General features: G+C 44.6%; 1 protein-coding gene across 3 annotated transcripts in view; it reads left to right on the forward strand.

The window, feature by feature from the left end:
* LOC119977840 (high affinity cationic amino acid transporter 1-like) overlaps positions 1-24,145 on the forward strand; it is a 109,682-nt gene that overhangs the window by 73,629 nt on the left and 11,908 nt on the right. For 2 of the 3 annotated variants that reach the window (XM_038819080.1, XM_038819078.1), the window contains exons 3-7: positions 275-433; positions 5,276-5,450; positions 12,945-13,075; positions 15,292-15,514; positions 23,552-23,691. In XM_038819080.1, coding sequence (XP_038675008.1) covers positions 275-433; positions 5,276-5,450; positions 12,945-13,075; positions 15,292-15,514; positions 23,552-23,691 — 828 coding nt within the window. The remainder of the gene's footprint in view (positions 1-274; positions 434-5,275; positions 5,451-12,944; positions 13,076-15,291; positions 15,515-23,551; positions 23,692-24,145) is intronic. The other variant, XM_038819079.1, reaches the window with a different exon arrangement.

Raw genomic sequence — 24,145 nt, forward strand, 5'->3', positions numbered from 1 at the left:
AATAGTGTAGGTCAGATAGGCTTCAGATGGTTTCACAGGTCGGCGCAACATTGAGGGCCGAAGGGCCCGTACTGCGCTGTAATGTTCTATGTTCTATAAATTTTGCAATGAGCAGAGTAGTTAGAAAAATTGTCATCTGAACTGGATTTCATGAGTCAGCTTGTTTGAAGTGCTGGTCCTTTTGCTAAGTGCCTGTTTCTATTCCAGTGCTGTTCATTCAAATTTCTAAACTTGATATTTGGCAGTGTTCTGATATTTTTCTGTCTCTCTTCAGGAACTTCGAGCGTTGCAAGAGCATGGAGTGCTACGTTTGACGAACTCATTGGGAAACACATCGAAGTGTTCTGTCGTCAGTATATGGCAATGAATGCTCCTGGTATATTGGCAGAATATCCTGATGTCTTTGCCGTATTTATAATCTTACTGCTGACAGGCACGTACTCTTTCACAACACAACTTTACAAACCTGTTTTTAGACTGATTTAGCTGAGTTAACTGGAACAACTGAATTTCAGTAACCATGGCAATGTGGTTTGCGCTTCAATTAGTGCAACTACAAAAAATACTCTGGCTCAAGGACTGTTCTTATTTATGCTGTTTCGCTAAATTCAAACTTTATTGACAGGATGGCACATGACTCCCTGGATCCCCAGTGATACATTTAGGGGTACCTCAGTGATGAGCTGGAGAATCTTTTTGAGGAGGTTCCCATATATGTGTTTACCAACAATTGCCCAGCAGGCTACCTCCCTCTGGACAATTGAGCTGGGCTGGGAACCATCCAACAGAAGTGATTTAAATTGCTAACTTCGGATGGTTCTGCCAATTTTACCCTCATTGTTACTCTGAAAGAATTGGGAGGAATAATAATCGCTTCTAACTCCGGAATAACTATTTAAACACCCAGACCGAGGTTCACGCGTATGCGCGCAACGTCCCACCGGCCTGATCGCCCCCATCCACCCTCTGGTCCGCATTGGCCTGAACCACTTAGCAGCTGCATTCAAATTGTCCCTTCAAACATCCCGTTTACAATAGCCAGTGCTGTAAAAAGGGAGCGTGTCTTACCTCTCTGCCCCAGTTACTCCATGCCAATGCAACCGTGGGCACCGCTTTGCTGCTCCTGTCTCACCCAGCCTGAGTAAATCTGGGCAAGGCAGGGGCTTTGGAATTAGAGGGTAAATCAACATCATGGGGGGTTACCATTGATCAGAGACTGAACTGGACTAGCCATATTAATACATTGGCTGCCAGAGCAGGTAAAATATTAGGAATCGTATAGCAAGTAGTCCCCAAGGCCTGTCCATCAATCAAGGCACAAGTTAAGAGTGTAATGGAATGCTCTCCACTTGCCTGAATGAGTGCAGCTACAGCAACGCTCCCAAAACTCAACACCATCCAGAACAAAGCAGCCCACTTAATTGCTCCCCCTTCCACAAACGTTTAAACTCTCCACCACCGACTAACAGTGGCAGCTATATGTACAGTCTACACTATGCACTGTCGGAACTTGTCATGGTTTCTCAGGCAGCACCTTCCAATCCCACTGCCACTACCATCCAGCAGGACAAGAGTGGCAGATACCTGGAAATCCCAGAAATATGTAGATGAATTTTTAACAACATGTATATTTTTCATTTTTTCAGTGCTTGTGATATATTTAAAATAGGCACTGGTCTCAATAATCTACTCCAGGGGTTCCAGTTTAATCTGAAATTGGAGTTTGACTGTTAATCTGTTGAATCAATGATTCCTTATTTTGGCCCCCAAAACTCTAGGGCTGCAACATCAGCAAGTTGACCAGGATTCGATCTATTGTTCCTCCAGGGAAATGTGGCTGCCTCAACGGCACAGGGCCTGTGGGAGCCTGTGCTATCACAGGCACATCTTGGCTCCTCACCATCCCCATGTTGCTGAGAGCTCTCACTGATGAGGTGCTGCTGAAAAGAATGCCTAATCTCACTGGACCTTGGAGAAAAGACGCCTGTACCTCGTGCACTACTAAAAACAAAAACAACCTCCCTTTTCATTGATCTGGGCTGTTTTCCTAGCCTGGATCCTCCATGGTGATCCTCTTGTACCCAGCTGGATGTTGGTTTGTGTGGCCTCACCGGGTGCACCAAAACTCTAGCCTCACACGGGACCTCGCTACGTATTTGCTAGAGTGGTTGGGGAGGGTTTAAACTAAAATGCCAGGGGGAGTTCCCAAGGAGTCAGAGAAAGAGGGAGCAAGGACAAATGTAAAAGGTAGAAAAGTGAATAAGGACAAAATTCAAACAGGGCAGTAGAGAAAAATATTGGGAGCAAGACGAGCATTGTGAAAAAGACCAACTTAAAAGCTCTGTGCCTTAATGCACGGAGCATTTGCAATAAAGTAGATGAACTAATCGCACAGATAGATATAAATGGGTATGATATAATTGGGATTACGGAGACATGGCTGCAGGGTGAACAGGGATGGGAACTGAATGTCACAGGGTTCTCAGTATTTAGGAAGGACAGACATAAAAGAACACCACAGTGGTGTGGCAGTGCTGTACGATAGTGAGAAAGGATATTAGCTCTGACAATGTGGAATCTGTATGGGTGGAGTTGAGAAATACCAAGGGACAAAAAACATTAGTGGGTGTCATATATAGGCCCCCAAACTGCACTGGTGTGATTGGGAATGGCATTAAACACGAAATTAGAGATGCATGTAATAAGGGAATATCGATGATCATGGGTGATTTTAATCTTTACATAGATTGGGCAAATCAAATTAGCCACAATGCCATAGAGGAGGAATTCATGGAGTGTATACGGTATGGTTTTCTTGACCAATATGTGGAGGAACCAACTAGAGAGAAGACCATCTTAGACTGGCTACTGTGTAATGAGAAGGGAATCATTGCCAATCTGGGTGTACAAGACCCTTTGGGGATAAGTGACCCTAACATGGGAGAATTTTTTTTTATCAAGGTGGAGAGTGAAGTAGTTGATTCAGAGACTAGGGTGCTGAATCTTAATAAAGCGAACTATGAGGATATGAGGCGCGAGTTGGCCTTGATCGATTGGGGAGAATTACTTAAAGGGATGACAGTGGATAGACAATGGGAAACATTCAAGGAACGCATGGAGGAACTGCAACTGTTCATTCCTGTCTGGCACAAACGCAAAGTGGGTAAGAGGGTCAATCCATGGCTTACAAAGGAAATTAGAAATGGTATCCGATCCAAGGAAGAAGCATCCAGATTGGCTAAGAAAATTAATAGGTCTGAGGATTGGGAACAGTTTAGAATTAGGCAAAGAAGGACGAAGGGATTGATTAAGAAGGGGAAAGTACAGGTACGAAAGGAAGCTTGCAGGGAACATAAAGAAGGACACTAAGAGTTTCTACAGCTATATGAAGAGAAAGAGATTGGTAAAGAGAAATGTCGGCCCACTGCAGACAGAAACAGGGAAATGCATAATAAGGGACAAAGAAATGGCTGATCAATTAAATACATGCTTTGGTTCAGACTTCACAAATGAGGACACAAATCAGATCCCAGAAATGCTGGAGAATGAAAGGTTTAGTGAGAGGGAAGAACTGAGGGAGATCAACATTAGTAGAGAAATGGTGCTGGGAAAACTGATAGGATTGAAGATGGATAAATCCCCAGGGCCTGAAAATCTGCATCCCAGAGTGCTTAAGGAGGCGGCTCTGGAAATAATGGATGCATTGGTGGTCATCTTCTGGGATTCTATAGACTCTGGTACTGTCCCTGCAGATTGGAGGGTAGCTCCCTTCACTCCGATATTCAAAAAGGGAGGTAGCGAGAAAGCAGGGAATTATAGACTGGTAAGTCTTCACGTTCTCCCCGTGTCTGCACGGGTTTCCATCTGGTTTCTCCCACAGTCCGAAGACGTGCAGATTAGGTAAATTGGCCATGCTAAATTGCCCTTGGTTATCAAAAAGGTTAGATGGGGTTACTGGGATACGGGGATGGGGTGGAAGTGTGGGCTTAGGTAGGGTGCTTATTCCAAGGGTCGGTGCAGATTCGATGGCTTGAATAGCCTCCTTCTGCATTGTAAATTCTATAATTCAATAATGATACCACATTAACTGCATGTGGGTGACTGATTTTTTTTTTCTCTCCCTATAATGGTACGGTAACATTTACTTTTTAAAACACATTGTTTACCTGAAGGGTAGATTGTCTCCTGCATGGTGCCAGCAATATAATTGTGAAGTAACATGAGGGCAGATAGAACTCATAGATGCAGCAGATGGCTATTTATATTCTTCTGCACAGCATTGGAGCCCACCACTGCCATTTAACAGTGCACGATTATCATCCTAGCTAATGATTTCTCCGTTCTGCTATACATAGTATCTTGTCAGCTGTTTCTTCAGATTTCTTTTTTGCATGCATCAACCTAAATTGTGTTTTCTGCTGCTATTTCTTAACCGCGATGACATTGAGTCTGCTTTCAAATCAGAAGCTTCAGACCAAGCCAAGTTCTGAGTTCTGACTCGAGCCAAGCCTTGTTTTGAACATTTTCTTCCTCGCATTTCTCCACTTTGTAGTTGAGGATATTGTGAATTTTCAAGCAGATTTTTGAGCAGTTGGTGGGGATGGGGGAGAGAAGAGGTGAAGTGACTCAACAACCTAGGACGGTGATTAAAGGAAAGTGGCCTCGGGCAGCAATTATCTTTAATTTTTGAAAAAAAATTTCTGGAGCCTCCTCTTCCTGATATTCCATTGAATAAAATCTGCTAAGAAGCATCAGGATTAATGTAGTGTGTATACTGTTGTGCCGTATCTGCCATGTTATGCTCCTGCACATTACATGCTTACTTCCCCTTTGAGCAGATGTGGACTGAACCAAAATGAGGAATGGCTTTTATTTACAGTGCTTGCTGCAACAAACACTTTCCTAGTTCCCAGATTATTATGGATCAATCTTTTCGAGATTGTGACATTTAACGTACTTTTTTTTTTATAGCTCCATTAGAGTGCATGTGTGAAGGGGCTCTGTAGGATTTGAGAACTGAAGGCATGTTACTGGATGAAGTAATGTTCTGTTAATAGACAAGTTGGAGCAACTTGACCATGTTCAGGTTACAATTTTTGGACATATATCATACTTGCATTCATTCTGTGCCAAAACTGATTTCTATCAGATTGTTCTTGTCTGGTGTCTGGCTGAAGCGGTACTTAAAAGATATTGACAGTAAACTTAAGTTTCTCTGCAGCATTTTAGAGAAAATGGGAGATCCGTTTTTGATTAATTTTTTTTGCTCGTTCAGGATTATTATCTTTCGGAGTGAAGGAGTCGGCAATGGTGAACAAAGTCTTCACTTGCATCAACGTCCTGGTGCTGTGTTTCGTCATGGTCTCTGGCTTTGTGAAAGGGTCACTCAAGAACTGGCAGCTGTCTGAGGAGGTCTTCGTTAATGGGACAAACTATACAGCCTCCGGGAAGTGAGTGCAGAAATGCTGATTTTCCACAATTGATTTATTAGGAACGCTGTTAAAATCCTGTCTTTTCTTAGTAGGTAAGAGAGATATAGCAGGTAAGAGAGATATAGTAATGTAGAAACTTCCGAGGGAGGTGGAGAAAGAAGGATAAAACATTACATAACTGCAGAGGGAAAGACAAAATATTGCCGAGCTTATCTATGCGGAGAAACGGATGTTCGGAAAGTAGGGTTTTAATATATTTAAAAAATAAATTTAGAGTACCCAATTCATTTTTTTTTTCCAATTCAGGGTAATTTAGCATGGCCAATTCACCTACCCTGCACATATTTTTGGATTGTTGGGGTGGGACTCATGCAGGCACTGGGAGAATGTGCAAACTCCACATGGAATTGAACCCGGGTCCTTGGCGCCGTATGGCAGCAGTGCTAACCACTGCACCACCATACCGCCCAGTAGGGTTTAAATATAAGAACTGGAGAATGTGAGAAAAGGAGTAAAAGATGTGTGAATCGTCTAGGATACAGAAATTCAGACAGTAAAAATAGTTACAAAAATAAAACTCGACGGAAGCCTTGAGTGAATTGAGAGAGAAACAACACTAATAATTTGCTGTCATTCAAACAGAATAGCACATGGTAAAGTTGGGTGCCATAAGATGCCAATATCATCAAACTTCAGACTGTTTTGGTCAGCTCAAAGGCTGCCCTAAATTAAATCATTAGTTCTGTTTAGGGTAGAGATGTCCTGAAAATTGGCAACTGAGGGTTGGGGAAACTTGGGAGAGCAGGAAAACTGAACATATTGAGGAATGAAGAAAATGAGGAATATTATCCTCTTGACCACCAGTTAGTGAAGAAAGAACTCAAAGCCAGCCTTTACTTGCAATATATTTATTTGCAGAGTGAAAACCTACAAGTAGGTATCTCCTGGCTCCACTTAACTCTTGTCTCAGCAAGTCTCTCTTTGTATGTGCTTGGGTAACCATCCAATCAATGTCCTCCACCTACAGTACTTGACTTCAATTGATACAGTTAACATTGATGAGAGATCCTCTGGGGATCTGGAATAATTTGTGTAATCATGTACTCGAGCTGTTCCAGTACAACTACAAAACTGGCATCTACTCAGCAACGTGGAAAATTGCCCAGGTGTCTCCTGTACAAGAAACAGGACAAATCCAACCCAACCAGTTACTGCCCTATCAGTCTACTCTCCATCAGCCGGAAGGAGTTATCAACAGTTTTATCAAGCAGCACTTCATCGGCAATAAAGTTCAGTTCATGTTCCGCCATGATCACCCTGCTCCTGACCTCATTACAGCCTTTGTTTAAACATGGACAAAAGCGCTGAATGCCAGAGGTGAGGTGAGAGTGACTGCCCTTGACATCAAGGCAGCATTTGACTGAGTATGGCATCAAGGAGCCCTAGCTAAACTGGAGTCGATGGGAATCAGGGAGAAAACTCTCCGCTGGTTGGAGTCATACCGGGCACAAAGGAAGACGTTGGTTGGTGGTCAATCATCTCGGCTCCAGGACATCACTGCAGGAGTTCCTCAGAGATTAAGTTTAGCCTTGCAGACGAGGAGGTCTAATTTACCCTTCACAAAGCCTCACTCCATTGCCCCACCTCAAATACACCCCCAGCTCCTCTTCCCACTTCCGCTTTATATCCTCCACCGAAGGCCCTCTCCCGTTCCATCAATTCCCCGCATATGTCCAAGATCCTACCCTCCCTTATCTCATCCTTCGGGTTTTTTCATGCAACGGCTGGGGCGGCAACCTTGAAATGTGGCCAACTCCTTCCTCACAAAATCCCTGACTTGCAAGTACCAAAACCCATTACCTCTCTGCAACTGGAGCAACTCCTCCAACTCTCCCAACTCCGCAACCCTATTCCCCCACAAACAGGTCCCTAAAGCACTCTAACCCAACCGGCCCCCACACCTTGAGCTTGTATTTACCCCAGCCAGGTTAGGTCCAATGCTTGCCACAGATTGGCGTCCACAATGATATACCCTCCATCTTTACATATTGGCTGCACTGATTCCCCACATACTACTGGGCTTGTAGAGTACCTAGCCAGCCAGAATGGCAGAGGTGCCAGTAACTATGCCCTCAAACTCATCCTCCTTCACGAGGCCTCCTCCATCTGCCTGCGCACAGATCTCTTCTCCACAACCCACTTTCTGACCTTTTCAACAATCGCCACCCAGTAATAATTCAGCAAGCTTGGCAGCACCAACCCCCACTCTGCCTGTCCCAATGCTTCATTCCATTCCACCCCTCCACCCCCTCCAAAACTCTAAGCGTCATTGCCAAAGGCTCGATTACCAACGCAAAAAAGCAATGGAAACAACGGACACTCCGGCCTTGTTCCCCGTGGCAGACGGAATTACCCTGAGCTAATTGTATTCGTGTGAACACTCACCGTGGGGGCTCTGTGCAACAACCTAATCCAATCCAATGACCCCTGTCCAAAACCAACTACTCCAGCATCTCGAACAAATAATCCCACTCAACCCAGTCAAACATCTTCTCTGCGTTCATAGACACCATCACCTCCATTTCCTGACCCCACTCCCTGGGGGGAATCATAATCACATACAGCAGCCGTCTAATATTCTCCAGCAGCTGCCGCCTCATCACAAATCCCATTTGGTCCTCATCTATCATCCCCAGCACATTGCCAGCCCCGTAGCCAATAGCTTTGCATCCACATTAAACAATGATATCGGACATTACGGTCCAAACTTCTCTGGATTCTTATCCTTCAAAAGAAGTGAAATTGATGTCTGTGACAATGTGGTTGGGAACTCCCCCTTGCCAGCCGACTCATTAACATCCCCTCTAACAGGGGCCTCAGTTCTGTAACATGTTTTATAGAATTCTGCTGGGAGTCTGTCTGGACCCGGGACCTTTCCAGACTGCATCAAACCCACGCAGCCAACCCCTGCATCTTCCCCTCATCTACCACCGGAAAGTCCAAGCCGTCCAAGAATCGGAACATGCCCGGGCCTTGTCACAGTAATGCTCCTGTCCCTCGCTCGTGAACCACAGACAAGCAGGGTACAGCACCACTAATGATACCTTGTCCCTGAATAGGGCCGTCTTGACCCTATTAAACACGGCCCGCCACTTGGCCACCTCTGCTTCCAAGTCTTGGTAGATACGGACCGTATGACCTTCCAAAATGCACTTGTGCGTCCCCTTCGCCAATGCAGCATCCTCTCCTTATCCAACTACCAATGCAGCCTCACAGTGATCACCCTCGGCAGCTTGCCCACTTTGGCTTCCTTCTCAGTGGCCTACGTGTCGGATCCACTCCATGAGGATGGTCAAAGACCCCTCTCTCCCACCAACTTCTCAAACATCTTGGCCACATACTTCGTGGCCTGCATTCCCTCGGTCCTTCAGGCAGCCTTACGATCCTCAGATTCTGCTTCCTCGAACAAGTCTCCAGATTGTCAAACTCTCCCCTCTACTTTTTCTAACGCTCCGCCATCATCAACGTTTCAGCCTCCAACGAGGCAATATCTTCATGGTCAGCTCCGTCTCCTCCACATTCTGAATTGACACATTCTGTGTCTGCAGCTTCTGCTCCACTCTCTCCAGGGCAGCCTAAATCGACTCTGCTACCGTTGCCAAATCCTCTGAAGCCATCTTCCTTTGCTGCTTAAACCTGGCGCCCAGGATTTCCACCAACTCCTCTGCCGACCATTATGCAGGCAACAACGCCACAGATCCCTCCGCCATCTTTTCCCCTGCTGTACCACTCGAGTCCTGGGCCTACTGGCCACGCTTAATCGTCGTACTCCTCGCGTTTGGTAATTCTTCAACATTACCAATGGAGATTACCTTAGTCTTTGCAATTCCCACTTTTTACACCTGCAAGATCTCCTCAAAACGGACAAAATGGCCAAAGCAACCAACCTCGGGCAGAAGCCACCTTGTGTGTGCCCACTACCTTCATTGCCACCGTCAGACGTCACATTTTCTGTTTTTAAGCTCAATATCCTGTTTGATTTGTTGCTCTATAAAACTGGATATCTGTTGATCACTCCCAAATCTCATTCAGCCTGCCCCTAAAATAATGTTCCTCAATTCTTAGTATATGTTAGACCTTAAATTTAATCTGCTTTTGCTCTTGCATACTAGGCCCTTTTGATAACTCATTGGATTGGTTTGGATTGGATTTGTTTATTGTCACATGTACCGAGGTACAGTGAAAAGTATTTTTCTGCAAGCAGCTCAACAGATCATTCAGTACATGGGAAGAAAAGGGAATTAAACAGAATTCAAGAAAATACATGAGAATACATAATAGGGCAACACAATATATACAATGTAACTACATAAGCATTGGCATCGGATGAAGCATACATGGGTGTAGTGTTAATGAGGTCAGTCCATAAGAGGGTCATTTAGGAGTCTGGTGACAGTGGGGAAGAAGCTGTTTTTGAGTCTGTTCGTGCGTGTTCTAGTAGCTTCTTCATCCGATTCTCCTGCACCCTAGCCTGCCAGTTTGATGTCATCTGTGTTGTTTAACCCTGACCATTTATGTATGTGAGAAACAGTCAGTATTGAGCCTGCCATCAATTGACTGAGTACATACTGTTCCCTTCTGATAGAGTCATACAGCTCAGAAACGGGCCCTCCGGCCACCATGTCCATGCCAACCATCAGATATCAATTTATACTGATGCCATTTACCAGCACTTGGTCCATAGCCTACTATACCTTGCCGTTTAAATGCTCATCCAAATGGTTCTTAAATATTGCGAGAGTACCTGCCTCCACCACCCTCTCAGGCAGCGCATTCCATATTTCCCCACCACTGGGTGAAAAAATGTTTCCTCAGGTCCCCTCAGCCCCTGCATCTTCCCCTCCTCTACCACCGGTAAGTCCAAGCCATCCAAGAACCGGAACATGCCCGAGCCTTGTCGCAGTAATGGATGGATTGGATTAGATTGGATTTATTTATTGTCACGTGTACCGAGGTACAGTGAAAAGTACTTTTCTGCAAGCAGCTCAACAGATCATTCAGTACATGGGAAGAAAAGGGAATTAAACAAAATACAAGAAAATACATAATAGGGCAACACAAGATATACAATGTAACTACATAAGCATTGGCATCGGATGAAGCATACAGGGTGTAGTGTTAATGAGGTCAGTCAATAAGAGGGTCATTTAGGAGTCTGCTCCTAAATTAATGCTCCTGTCCCCTTACTCCTCTCCTTAAAATCCAGGTCTTGGATATCGCTGCCATGGCTACATCCTGGTGAATCTCCTCTGCACACCTTTCAGTGCAATCACGTCCTTCCAATAGCGACCAGAACTGCACACAATATTCCTTCTGCAGCCTAACCAATAATTGATAAGGTTGTACCAAGACCTTCCTGCTCCTATATTCAATGCCCGGCTAATGAAGGCAAGCATTACCCAGGACCCTGGAGCTGTGAGGCAGCGGTGTAACCACTGTGCCACCCCCTTGAACTCGTTGCCTTTTTAGCACGCTGAGCTTGCCATCAGAGTGAAAGCAGGAACTAGGCCAGGACCTGGAGAGAGTAGACTTTCTGCCTGTATTTACAAGGGCCAGGCACGAGACACGCTGTTTCATGTGTTCTCTGGCTGCCCAATGCAAGGTCAGTGGAAATGCACCTGATCAGACCAGGAATACCTCCCAACCAAGATGGGAAATGTGGGCGAAATCAAAGTTTAAAAAGGTTGGATTTTTAAAACAAAATAATTTCAGTGAAACTCCCTGAGAAATGTGGCAGGGGGAGTCCCATACCCCATCCAGTGTGTTTTGGCAAGACTTTCCACGTGGAAGTGCTGGTTTCAGCTGATGATGCAATGGCAGATTTTCCACAAGTAGGCATCGTGGGACGGCTTGTCTCTGTGTTTGATGACATGACTGTTGGCGACTGAAGAGGCCACTCCTTGATCTGTGGGTGCTTGAGCAATTGGAGCACAGGAACACCTGGTATGGAGGGGTTCTGATATAAACAGAAATCTTTTGGCTGTGCCTTTCTCCAGCAGCCTAGAGTCTGTTAGTTTCCATCTTGTAGGTTGCTTTCCTGGTTGTTGTGTGGCAACTGTCTCTGTCGGAGCCAGTATCTGCCATCGGCAGCCAAATTGGGAACTTCCATCGAGCTCTGGGAAACCCGCGGGGATAAATGGCTGAGATTCCCATCACGGATTTTCAGGGCCACTGTATCCAAAGGGCTTGTGATTGGTCTGTGACCTCCTCAAAGGAGTAGAGGCAATTGGTCAGATTAGTTCTTCCAGTTTTTGCTGGTTGCAGGAGCGTTTTCAGAGGCTAAGTAGTGAGTTGTCTTTCACATGGGGGATCCCCATCTTGATTACGGCTCAGCTAAAACAGACTCAGCAGAGACAGCAACTCTGGTAAAGACGTTCTTTATTTGCCAACATACGATGGGAGAACGATCTGGGGCAGATTGACTCTACTTTGCACTGCTTTAGGTTAGATAATTACACAATTTCCAAACATCAGTAACCCTGCCTCAGCTGGACTTGATCCAATCACTGTGGCTATAGATGACGTACATTGACGAATAAAATTGCTTTTGGACAACCTGGGGCTGTGTGACCAATTCATGCACCTGTGGGGCCTTACTCATGGTGTTTGGATGTTTACCAGATCTTTCTTATCCACTGTCCTTGATGCTTTACACTATGTTTAAACATTTATGAATCTAAATCTAAATGTGTATGCTGAGTTTATATACTACTGTGTCTTTCTTACTTTAATCTAACGGTCTGTTCTCTAAGCCCCCTTTCACTGGTCAGTAGTATATTTTCATAAATAATCTTCAACTTAGTTTTTGTATGTGACCAATTAGAGGTGTAAAACCAATGGATTTGCAGTTACCCAGGTTTATGTCTTGCAAATATTATGTATAACATGTATGGCACAGTAGTTAGCACTGCTGCCTCACCGCACCAGGGACCTGCTTCAATTCCGGCCTTGGGTGACTGTGTGGAGTTTGCACTTTCTCCCCGTGTCTGCGTGGGTTTTCTCCGGGTGCTCCTGTTTCCTCCCACAGTCCAAAAATGTGCAGGTTAGGTGGGCTGGCCATGCTAAATTGCCCCTTAGTGGCCAGGGATATGTTGGTTAGGTTGAGGGGTTATATGGATAGGGTAGGGAAGTGGGCTTGAGTGGAGTGCTCTTTCAGAGGGTTGGTGCAGGCTTGATGGGCCAAATGATCTCCTTCTGCACTAAGAATTCTATGATCCTACTGCCAAGCAGTCAGTGATAATTGGAGTGACGGTCGAACTGATATTGCATTTCAGGCAAATATGGAAACTACACACATTTTGCATTCATTGTTTCATGTGTAAATGTAGAATGGTGCCACCTTTAATATGTTTTGTTTATATTCCGTCTTAAATGCTTGACACAGCGATTGTGTGAACTGGGGGTACAGATTGTTCATTAATTTTAAAAATAAATGTCTTGCCTTTTGTGCAGTTACACTGAAGAATCCAGTAGCTGGAATTATGGCGCTGGGGGATTCATGCCCTATGGTTTCACAGGAGTGCTCTCCGGCGCAGCCACATGTTTCTATGCTTTTGTAGGATTTGACTGCATTGCTACCACAGGTAAGGGAAGTTTTTTTTAAAAATCTGTCGGACCCCACACATTGAAAGCCAAGTTGATGCGTTGCATGTTTAATTAGCTGCAAATCTCTTAACCTTGGGAACAGAAGCATTCTTTGCAGCTGTTCTGATATAGAAACAAACATCTAATTATTTATGACCCTTATGAGCATTGTTGTTGCTCGGGCACAATAATGGGTGTACTCATCCCTGGAGAGGAGGCAGGTTGCAGGTGGGGGTATCTCCTTTTAGTAGGTTGACAACACTAACTGCATTTGAATAGAGGCTCTGAAACTTTATTCAAAATCTCTCCGCACAAAAGGAGCATGTTGCTACTAACCATGAAATATCTAACAAGCTGAGCATTCCAGGAGAGAATGTACTCGAGCAGTAGCCCAAGAGTAGTGGCGTTACGCCCAGTTTGTAATAGCATATTGGGCCTGAAATACTTTGTTCAAAGCAAAGTACTACGAAGCTTTGTGACTGCTTAATGCCAGTGTTGCTTACAATAGTAAAAGTTCAAAAAGGGGAAGTTAAATTAATATGAAAATCCTAAACCTATTTAGCCCATCAATTATTTGTGGCGCCATTCGATTTTTTTTTGGAAGGAGAACGAAACTCTGTGGAAAGCTTCCTCATTGGTTGTGCAGATGGTAATTATCCCAGAAGTTTATTTAGCTTTGTGTTTTAAACAAGTGGTTACTTGCATTCTTTCGTGGCATTGTTGCACCATATCAAGAACATCAGGTTTGCACATTTTCTTATCTAGTGCAGATAACCACACTGCAAAGTCTCCAGTACGGCAGACTACTCCCAAATGGAGTTCCAGCAGATAGAGAGCCCTGTCCAAACTTCTGAAGGACAGTGGCAGCTGCCCAAATGAAACAGTGGTCTACTTGCAGAAAGCTTAGTACCTGGCAGCAGTAACATCAGAAAGACAAACACGCCAGGAAATAATCAATTGGGGATGTTCAATCCGGGGATCGCTTAATTTGAAAATCAGACCCATATTGCATCACAAAAATTGTCATCTGGGAGTATTTTGTTCCTTAATTACATTTTTTTGTGATGATCGATAGGAGCGATGACAGGTGATGGAAGTTTTTTCATTTCAGGCTGTTCTATACACTCCCAAGGTCAGATGCAAAGGTCAAATGCTCACTCTACTCTATCCAGCACATTGTGTTATACCAGCTTGGCTTCGACCAGTGAGAGTACAGAAAGAGGGACAATTCTGCCTTGTAGGTCCATACTTCCTCATAACTATTGAAAACTGTCAAAACTGATTTAATGTATGACTCCCTCGACCAGTAGACAGAGAAAACTTTCACCCTGTCAATCCAGGCTGGTTTGGAGCTCGGGTCACCGTTGGCAAAACTTCCACGAGAGTTCAAAGTTATTCAGCGCAAAGAAAAAAACTGGCCAATGGGTAGAAAACAGCATATACTTTATTACGAGGTGTTCAGTGGAAGGACAAAGACTTCTTCAAGGGCTTGGCTTTGGGACGGAAACTGTTTTTAATTTATAAGTAAAGACATAGGTTTAAAAAAAAACAATCAATATAAATTGTTAAATTTGGAGGAAATGCCAAACTCTCTTGCAGCTCACCATTTCTGGGGGAGAACAATGACCGATGAAATTTAATGCAGACAATGTAATCAGACATTAGCTCATGGTATAGGGACTAGGGGACACAGATTTACTGTTTTATGAGAGATGCAGGGAGAATGTAATCACGAACGTTTTTACTCAGTGACATAGAAACTATATGGTGAGCGGTAATGACCTGGAGCTCGTGCAGCGAGGGGTAATGACCCCCAATAAAAAACAAACGTACCTGGACAATTCAGCTCAACACTGCATTTCTTGCTGTGGCACCAGATTAGATATTCGCTTCACCGGTTGAGGGCTGTTCTGTTTCCCTGCTCCAGGCTACCCTTGTCCCCACCCCACCGAACTTGGCTTGACTCGACCCATGCACAACTCAAGCCGCCCAATTCAAAATGCAGCCGGCCTTGGTCCCGAGGTGACATCACTGTACCTGTACCAACAGGAAACAAGGTAAAACAAGGGAGTATCTTGAGGTTTGATACCATTAAGTCGGTTTTCATTTGAATATGGACATTGAGTTGCTTTTAATAAGGAACAATGCATCAAAATGAGTTACATGATGTTATGAATCCTTGCGGCCTTCCACTCGCTACTGTTTGTGTTTTCAGGAGAGGAAGTGAAAAATCCCCAGCGCGCAATTCCAATCGGAATTGTTGCATCGCTTTTGATCTGTTTTGTTGCCTATTTTGGAGTGTCTGCTGCCCTCACGTTGATGATGCCATATTATTTACTGGACAAGAACAGCCCATTGCCAGTTGCCTTCAAGTATATCGGATGGGATGGGGCAAAATATGCTGTGGCAGTTGGATCACTCTGTGCATTGTCCACCAGGTATTGTGTGACTCTGTCCTTCAGTCTTTAACTTGCATGGCTGAGAAAGTAACATTTATTTTTTTTTTTTTTACAATGCATGTGACATTTTTAATGAAAGAACTAAACATTATTTACCTGGGTGATGTGCAAAAGGGAAAAACAGAACAGTAGGTTTATAGGGGGAGCATGGTGGCGCAGTGGTTAGCACTTTTGCCTCGCAGCGCCGAAGACCTGGGTTCAATCCCAGCCCCGGGTTACTATCCGTGTGGAATTTGCACATTCTCCCCGTGTTTCCGTGATGTCACCCCCACAACCCAAAGAGGTGCAGGGTAGGTGGATTGGCCATGCTAATTGCCCCTTAATTGGAAAAAAAATTAATTGAGTACTTTAAATTTAAAAAAGTAGGAGGAAACTTGTACTTTCACGGCCGCTCTCTTATTCTCTGATATAGATTTGACAGCCCAAATTAGTCATAAGAGGTCTGCAGCACAGTAAAGGTGCTTCGGCCTATTGCACCTGTGCCATCAAAAACAACCACCTAACTATTCTAATCCCATTTTCCAGCACTTGCCCATAGCCCTGTATGCCTTGGCATTACAAGCGCACGTCTAAATACTTCTTAAATGCTATGAGGCCTCTGCCTCCACCACCCTCTCCTCCACCACCCTTTCAGGCAGTGAGTTCCAGACTCCCACCACCCTCTTGGTGAAAAGGTTTCCCCTCACACATCACCCTGTAAACCTCCTGCCCCTTGCCTCAAATCTATGTCCCCGATCATTGATCCCTACACCAAGGGGAAATATTTCTTCCTGTCTTTGCTCCTCGTAATTTTGTACATCTCATTAATGTCCCTTCTCCGTCTCCTCTGCTCCAAAGAAAACAACCCCAGTCTTTCCAATCTTTCTTCATAACTAAAGGTCTCCAGCCCAGGTAACATCCAGGTAAATCTCCTCTGCTCTCTTTCCAGTGCGCTCTCTTTCCAGTGCGCTCTCTTTCCAGTGCGCTCTCTTTCCAGTGCGCTCTCTTTCCAGTGCTATCACATCCCTCCTATAAAGTGGATACCAGAAATACACACCATACTCTAGCTGTGGGCTAACCAACATTTTATGCAGTTCCAGCATAACCTCCCTGCTCTTAAACTCTGCCTCAGCTAATAAAGGCAAGTATTCCATATGCCTCCTTAACCACTTTATCCACCTGCTCTGCTACCTTAAGGGACAGGTATGCATACCAAGGCCCCTCTGATCCTTGATGCTTCCCAAGGTCCTGCCATTCACCATTTATTCCCTTGCCTTGTTTGTCCTGCCCAAGTGCATCACCTCACACTTATCCAGATTGAATTACATTTTCCACTGTTCAGCCTACCTAACCAGCCCGTCTATATCCTCCTATGATCTAAGGCTATTCTCCTCCCTACCACCCCACCAATTTTGATGATATCTGCGAAATTACGGATCAACCTCATTGAAATCTAAATCATTTATACAAACCATAAACAGCAAGGACCCAAACACTGATCCCTGCGGGATCCTACTGTACACAAGCTTCCAGTCAGAAAAACACCCCTCATCCATCCTCTGCTTCCTGCCACTCAGCCAATTCTGGATCCAATTTGGCAAATTTCCTTGGGCTCTTACCTTCGCTATCAGTCTCCCATGTGGCACCTTATCAAAAGCCTTGCTGAAGTCCAGGTAGACTATGTCAAATGCATTGCTCACATCTACACATCTGGTCACCTCTTTTGAAAATTCAATCAAGTTGGTCAGACATGACCTCGCCTTAAACCCATTGTGACGGTTCTTGATTAATCGCTGCCTCTCAAAATGTAGATTTATTCTGTTTCTCAGAATTGTTTCACTAGTTTCCCCACCACTGAGATTAGACTGACTGTCCTGTAGTTTCCTGGCTTATCCCTTCCTCCCTTCTTGAATAACGGTGCCACATTGGTTATCCTCCAGTCCTCCTGCACCTCTCCTGTGGCCAGAGAGGAATTGAAAATCAATACCAGCTCCCCTGCTATTTGATCCTTGCCTCACTCAACAGCCTGGGATACATTTAACCCAGCCCTGGAGATCTGTCTACTTTTAAGCCTGCCAGACCACTCCGAACCTCTCCTCTGTCCCTTTCACTATTGAAAACTGGCACAAAGTATTCATTTAGAACGCGACCTACATCCTGCAGCCCCACACTCAAATTACTACTGTGGTCCTGAATGGGACCTACTCTTTCCCTTGTTATCATTTTGCCTTTAATGTACTTGTAAAGCAATTCAGTATTTGTGTCTACGTTACTTGCCAGTATCCTTTCATGACCCCTTTTTGCGCTCCTAATTTTCTAAATTCCTCTTGCAAATTCTATACTCAAGCGCTTCTGCTGTTTTGATCCCTTGATATCCGCCTTAAATCTTTTTCCTTTACGTGTCTCGATATCCAGGGTTCACTGGATTTGTTGGTCCCACCCTTTTTTCTTTATTGGAAGATGTTGGCCCTCAGCTCTCCCTATTTCCTTCCTGAATGTGTCCTACTGTTCTGTCACAGATTTACCTAAAAGTGCTGCTCCCAGGTCACTGGCCAAATCATGTGATCTGATTAAAATCTGCCTTTTCCCCCAGATTTGAACTTTGATTTCAGGCTCATCTATGTCATTTTCCATAACAATCTTGAATTTGACTGAGTTATGGTCACTGTCTGCAAAATGCTCCCCCACTGATACTCCAACCACTTGCCAGCTTTGTCACCCAAGTCCAGAACTGCGCCCTCTCTTGTAGGACATTCTACGTTGCGGCGTAAAACGTTCTCCTGAATGCAATTTCAGAATTCTGCTCCATCTAAACCTTTCACACTTTGTCTAATCCTTTCACACTATGTCTAATCCTTTCACACTATGTCTGATCCTTTCACACTATGTCTGATCCTTTCACACTTTGTCTAACCTTTCACGCTCTGTCTGATCCTTTCACACTATGTCTGATCCTTTCACGCTCTGTCTGATCCTTTCACACTCTGTCTGATCCTTTCACACTATGTCTAATCCTTTCACACTCTGTCTGATCCTTTCACACTATGTCTAATCCTTTCACACTATGTCTAATCCTTTCACACTATGTCTAATCCTTTCACACTATGTCTGATCCTTTCACGCTCTGTCTGATCCTTTCACACTTTGTCTGATCCTTTCACACTTTGTCTGATCCTTTCACACTATGTCTGATCCTTTCACACTATGTCGATCCTTTCACGCTATGTCGATCCTTTCACACTATGTCTGATCCTTTTTTACTCCACGCCTGACCCTTTCACGCCACGCCCCAGTTAATATGGAAATTCCCCACTAGCACTACCTTATTACCCTGGAGAGGCAGGTCTGATCAGAAGTTAAACTCTGAAATCAGTTGTACTGTTTGCTGTGTCATCCGGGCCTCCTATCAACAGAAAGATGTGTTGTAGTTAAAATAATGAATATTTTTTCTCTATTGTGGTTTAGAATGTACAGTATGTGCAGTTCCTAAATGTTCCATGTGATTGGAGGATGCAAAGTCAAGTTCTTTAATAGGATTGAGCCTTCCTCTCCTTCCATCCCGCCTCCACATTCCAGCATGAAACATTAGGAATAATTGCTTCAAGTAAAGTTTACAAATGTTTCCAAAGTTCCTGGGGTGTACCTTTGTGCACCTGGAGTACAGATCAGGAATTTCCACATGGAGGTCAGCGTCCTTTACGTGCAGCTGGTATCATATCATTTTCAACATTCGTTTTAAAGGACCGGATGCCATGCAAGTGACCGGTTAAAGGCACTTGCCCTCTGTTGGGGTGTGCTCCTTTTTATTTTTTCTCCAAGTGAGGGGGACAATTGCTGCATGTCACTGGCTACCTCTAGGGATGGAGATGACCTAGGATCTCTGTGTTGAATCTGTAAGTGGCCCTGCAATGACAGTTGTCACAGGTTGGGAGGAGAGAGTGGCTTTTCTGTGCCTATTTGAATGGGGTGTCTGGGTGTTATGGATATAATGTTAGGCTGAGAGATTTCTCAGTCATCCATGCCAACTCCAGCAGTTGCCCTCTGCCTGGGCATTTGCTCCAAAGATCATGCTGCGAGCAGGCCATTTGTTGCTGGAGGGTTAGACATTGTCTTGTTGCATCATAGTTACATTACATTATTGAAATGCATTGTCAAATAACACTGCTGCTTTATACACCGTGACAGCATCTGACAGTCTTGCATTGCTTTTCACAGTCTTTGCTCTGGTTTCTGGTTGTGGACCATAGCCGAGTGTGCATTATCTTTCTCTTGCTCTTTCTCTCATCATTAACTGTGATGGTTTTCTTTATTGGCGATTGTCCTTTTCCTCCAAAAAGACCAAGTCTTTGCTCCACCTCTTGCAACACCGAGTGCTGCTCTCCTGCCTCTGTCCTTCTTCCATTTATTTTACATCTGTAAACTATTCCCCATTAAGCCAGAGGCTGAGTGGGTGCGTGCGGAGGAGGCCTCCTGCATGGGAACCTCCCTCCGGGCCCTCGCCACGGCAGCACTCCCATCCCCACCCAAAAAACACTCCAGCAGCCCAGTGGTGACAGCCACCCTCCAATCCTGGAACCAACTGCGGCAGCAACTTGGCCTGACCAAAATGTCGAACAGGGCTCCCATCTGCAACAACCATAGGTTCACACCAGCACTGACTGACGCCACCTTCAAAAGGTGGAGGCAGGACGGGGGGACACTGACAGTCAGGGACCTATACACGGACGACAGGATCGCAACACTGGACGAACTGACAGAGAAGTTTCAGCTAGCTGGGGGGAACGAGCTACGGTACCTGCAGCTCAAAAACTTCCTACGAAAGGAGACAAGGACGTACCCACAACCGCCACGACAGACACTACTGGAAGACCTACTGGACGCAAGTATCCTAGAGAAAGGGAACTGTAGTGACATGTATGACCGACTGGTAGATAGGGACGACACCGTACTGGACGCAACAAGAAGGAAATGGGAGGACGACCTGGGGATGGAGATAGGGTGGGGACTCTGGAGCGAAGCACTGCATAGGGTCAACTCCACCTCCACGTGCGCAAGGCTCAGCCTGACGCAACTAAAAGTGGTACATAGAGCCCACTTAACAAGAACCCGTATGAGTAGGTTCTTCCCGGAGGTGGAAGACAGATGTGAACGGTGCCAAAGAGGCCCGGCCAACCACGCCCACATGTTCTGGTCTTGCCCCAGACTCGTGGAGTACTGGACAGCCTTCTTCGAGGTTATGTCCAAAGTGGTGGGAGTGAGGGTGGAGCCATGCCCGATAGTGGCGGTCTTCGGGGTTTCAGAACAGCCAGATCTATTCCTGGGGAGGAGGGCGGACGCCCTTGCCTTTGCCTCCCTGATCGCCCGCCGTAGAATCCTGTTTGGCTGGCGGTCAGCAGCACCGCCCAGAGCTGCGGACTGGCTGTCCGACATCTCGGAATCTCTCCAAATGGAGAAAATCAAATTTGCCATCCGAGGGTCGGACGACGGCTTCCACAGAACGTGGGAGCCATTCATGCAACTGTTCCGGGACCTATTTGTGGCCAATGTACAAGAGGAAGAATAGTCGGGGGAAGGTAGCGGGAGGGGCTACAGGTTCGGTACGGGGGTTCGATGGCTAGCTAAGGCCCAAAACCAAACTAAATAAACATGTTGGGGGGGGGGGGGGGCGGGCGCAGTTACTACTACGAAGATGCTTACCTGTAAATATGTATGTTAATTTTTGCGTGTTTGTTTGTTGTTTTTTTTTTTTTTTTTTTTTTTTGTTCTTTTTCTCTCCTAACAATTTGTAATTTGTTCAATATAAAATATGAAAACTGAATAAAAACATTTATAAAAAAAAAAAAACTATTCCCCATTAAGCATGGGCAACAACACAAAGATAAGTTTATGCCAATTAATCTCCTTTTGTCTCGGCTTGAACCACTGTTCAGCCTGATTAGAGGATATTGTGTTCTGCTCCCATCTATCCTTGGACCCCCAGTTCGCACTGCTTCAGGCTCTGTATGTTGGAGCACTCTGATTTTTTTCTTGAATGAACTAACCTTGCATTATGGTGCACTGTTAGTTTGGTGTAGGACATGCGATGCATGAGGTCTGATGTTCTTGAAGCTCCTGCACCCAGACAGCTATATGCGTCACGGTAGCACAGTGCACTGTTGCTTCCCAGCTCCAGGGTCCAAGGTTCAATTCCCGGCTTGGGTCACTGGCTGTGCGGAGTCGGCGCGTTCTCTCCGTGTCTGCGTGGGTTTCCTCCGGGTGCTCCAGTTTCCTCCCACAGTTGTGCAACCTAGAGGGAACATTGTCCGGAAATGTTGGAGATACTTTCTTTTCCTCAATCAGTAACCATTCAAAAGTCAATAAATTGAAATGAAACTTGAATCAAACCTTCTGACGATCTCCAGTTCGGTATGTGGAATCAGAGGAAGATTTCCCAATTTGATATTGTCAATGGATCCCATGGCACTTGGGTGCGTCCACTGACAATATCCCAAAAGACGTGCTGTTATATAGGTTGGACATTCCGAATTCTCCCATCGTGTACCCGAGCAGGTGCCGGAATGTGGTGACTAGGGGCTTTTCACAGTAACTTCATTGTAGTGTTAATGTAAACTTACTTGTGACAATAATTAACATTATTATTGATATGCCTCCAACTGTCATAGTCGTGTTACTGTCGATGCCATAAACCCGAAAACCAGTTTCCTTTTAAAACTACGTTGGAAAGGTTCATATGCAAAATATTTCTCTTTGTTCACTAAGTTGCAATATGGGCAATTCAGTTGGGCCCTTCCAGATTTCAAGCAACTTAATTGTTGTTTAGCAGATCAACTGTTATTGATCAAAAAAATGTATTTTACTTTCACAAATCTTCTTTTGTCATTCAAATTTTAAGTACAGCGCTGCTATTTTGATGAGGGATTGAATTCCTTCACTATTGTACGTGTGCTTGCGTCTCTCGGTTTTATTTCTTGTATGTTGATACAGTAGTGATGACATTCCAAAGCTATCATGCCTCATTGTGAGTATGATGCTGTGTGACATAACAATTATGTGACAATTCGCCTGAAACAAAACCTAGAAACCCACCTTTGGAATGACACCTTTTAAAAAAAAAAAAAAAAAAAAATGAGCACAGACAAAAGTCTTCCGGATCTTTTGAAGTGAAAAACAAACTAAAAGGTGTACACAAGTGTTGAATTTAAAAAGATGGCGACATGAACTAATCAGCAAAATATTGGGGAGAAAATGAGCACGGGTCAACTTTAAAGCAACTTTGAAAAGGCTTCTCGGGGCATACTGCTTTCAGATATAGTCGTGCATTAAATTTGCCCATTCTCTGTCTGACCTCCCCAAGCCCAACCACTGCCCTCTTCAAAAGGGGTGTACTTTAGTTCCCCCACCCCAGACCCACTCAGCGAGGCTGCATCTTCTGGCAGTAGTCACCAGAGATACCCTCCCAAGTGCCGTGGGGTCCATTGACAATATCAAATTGGGAAATCTTCCTCTGATTCCACGTACCGAATTGGAGATTGTCAGAAGGTTTGATTCAAGTTTCATATCAATTTGTTGGCTTGTGAATGGTTACTGATTTAGGAAAAGAAACAATCTCCAACATTTCCGGACAATGTTCCCTCTAGGTTGCACAACTGTGCAGCAACTTGAAAGTTCCGCTGTGCAATTTGACCCCTTTTTTAAGTTCCTATGCATGCACACATCTACTTGGAGGTCCAAATGTTTTTTTCCATCCTCTGAACATCACATTTTACTTGCAGAAACGATGGTGAATATGATTTGCAGACAATCTTGCATCACCACATGTTCTTTCAAAAATAATCACACTCCTCTCTCTGGTTTTGACCAAAGATGGTATTTCTCACCATGCTTGACAATATTCAAATTTATAAAACATATTGTAATATTTCATATTGCCTTATAATAAAGGGATTTGGCTGTTTCATAGATTTGTGTTTACGATTAACTGCTTGTGCATTTGTTGCATAATGCTAACATGGCATGGACTGTTTTTTTCTATATTAGTCTTCTGGGTTCCATATTTCCAATGCCGAGAGTAATTTATGCTATGGCAGAGGACGGGCTGCTGTTTAGAGTGTTGGCCAGGATCAACGAAAAGACTAAAACTCCACTTATTGCTACTGTAGTCTCGGGGATTGTAGCAGGTAAGGGACAGCTCTTTGCAAAAAGGGAAGGTAAATGTATCCTGCCAAATGTGTTGGTGTTGTGGCCTCGAATTTAAACCAAGATTGTGGGGCTTTTTCCGAATAAATTTTTAGGTGCAATTTTTTTCTTTCTTTCCTTCAGTCCTCTTTGAGGACTGAAAATGCTGTTGAATGCTCAAACTCTTTCTGATGACTTTTCCGAATAGCTTTCACAATGCAGAGTGCCAGCTTGTTTTTTTTATTAAGGCATGTCACCTGCCAGTTTATCTCTTTCAGTCGAAGGGTGGTTCAGAGCTGATGACGAGACCGAGGGGATTGTCTTCCAATAACCTTTGACCTCCACCAATTATTTAGTGTTGCATGAAGCCACCATTGACCTCTTGCCTTTCAAATCTTCCCTCTGCCCACTCTGAAGAAATGCCTGATGTCATGGTATTTTTCCACAGCTGCCCAT

Source organism: Scyliorhinus canicula, chromosome 14, assembly GCF_902713615.1.
Source record: "Scyliorhinus canicula chromosome 14, sScyCan1.1, whole genome shotgun sequence".
Taxonomy (NCBI): domain Eukaryota; kingdom Metazoa; phylum Chordata; class Chondrichthyes; order Carcharhiniformes; family Scyliorhinidae; genus Scyliorhinus; species Scyliorhinus canicula.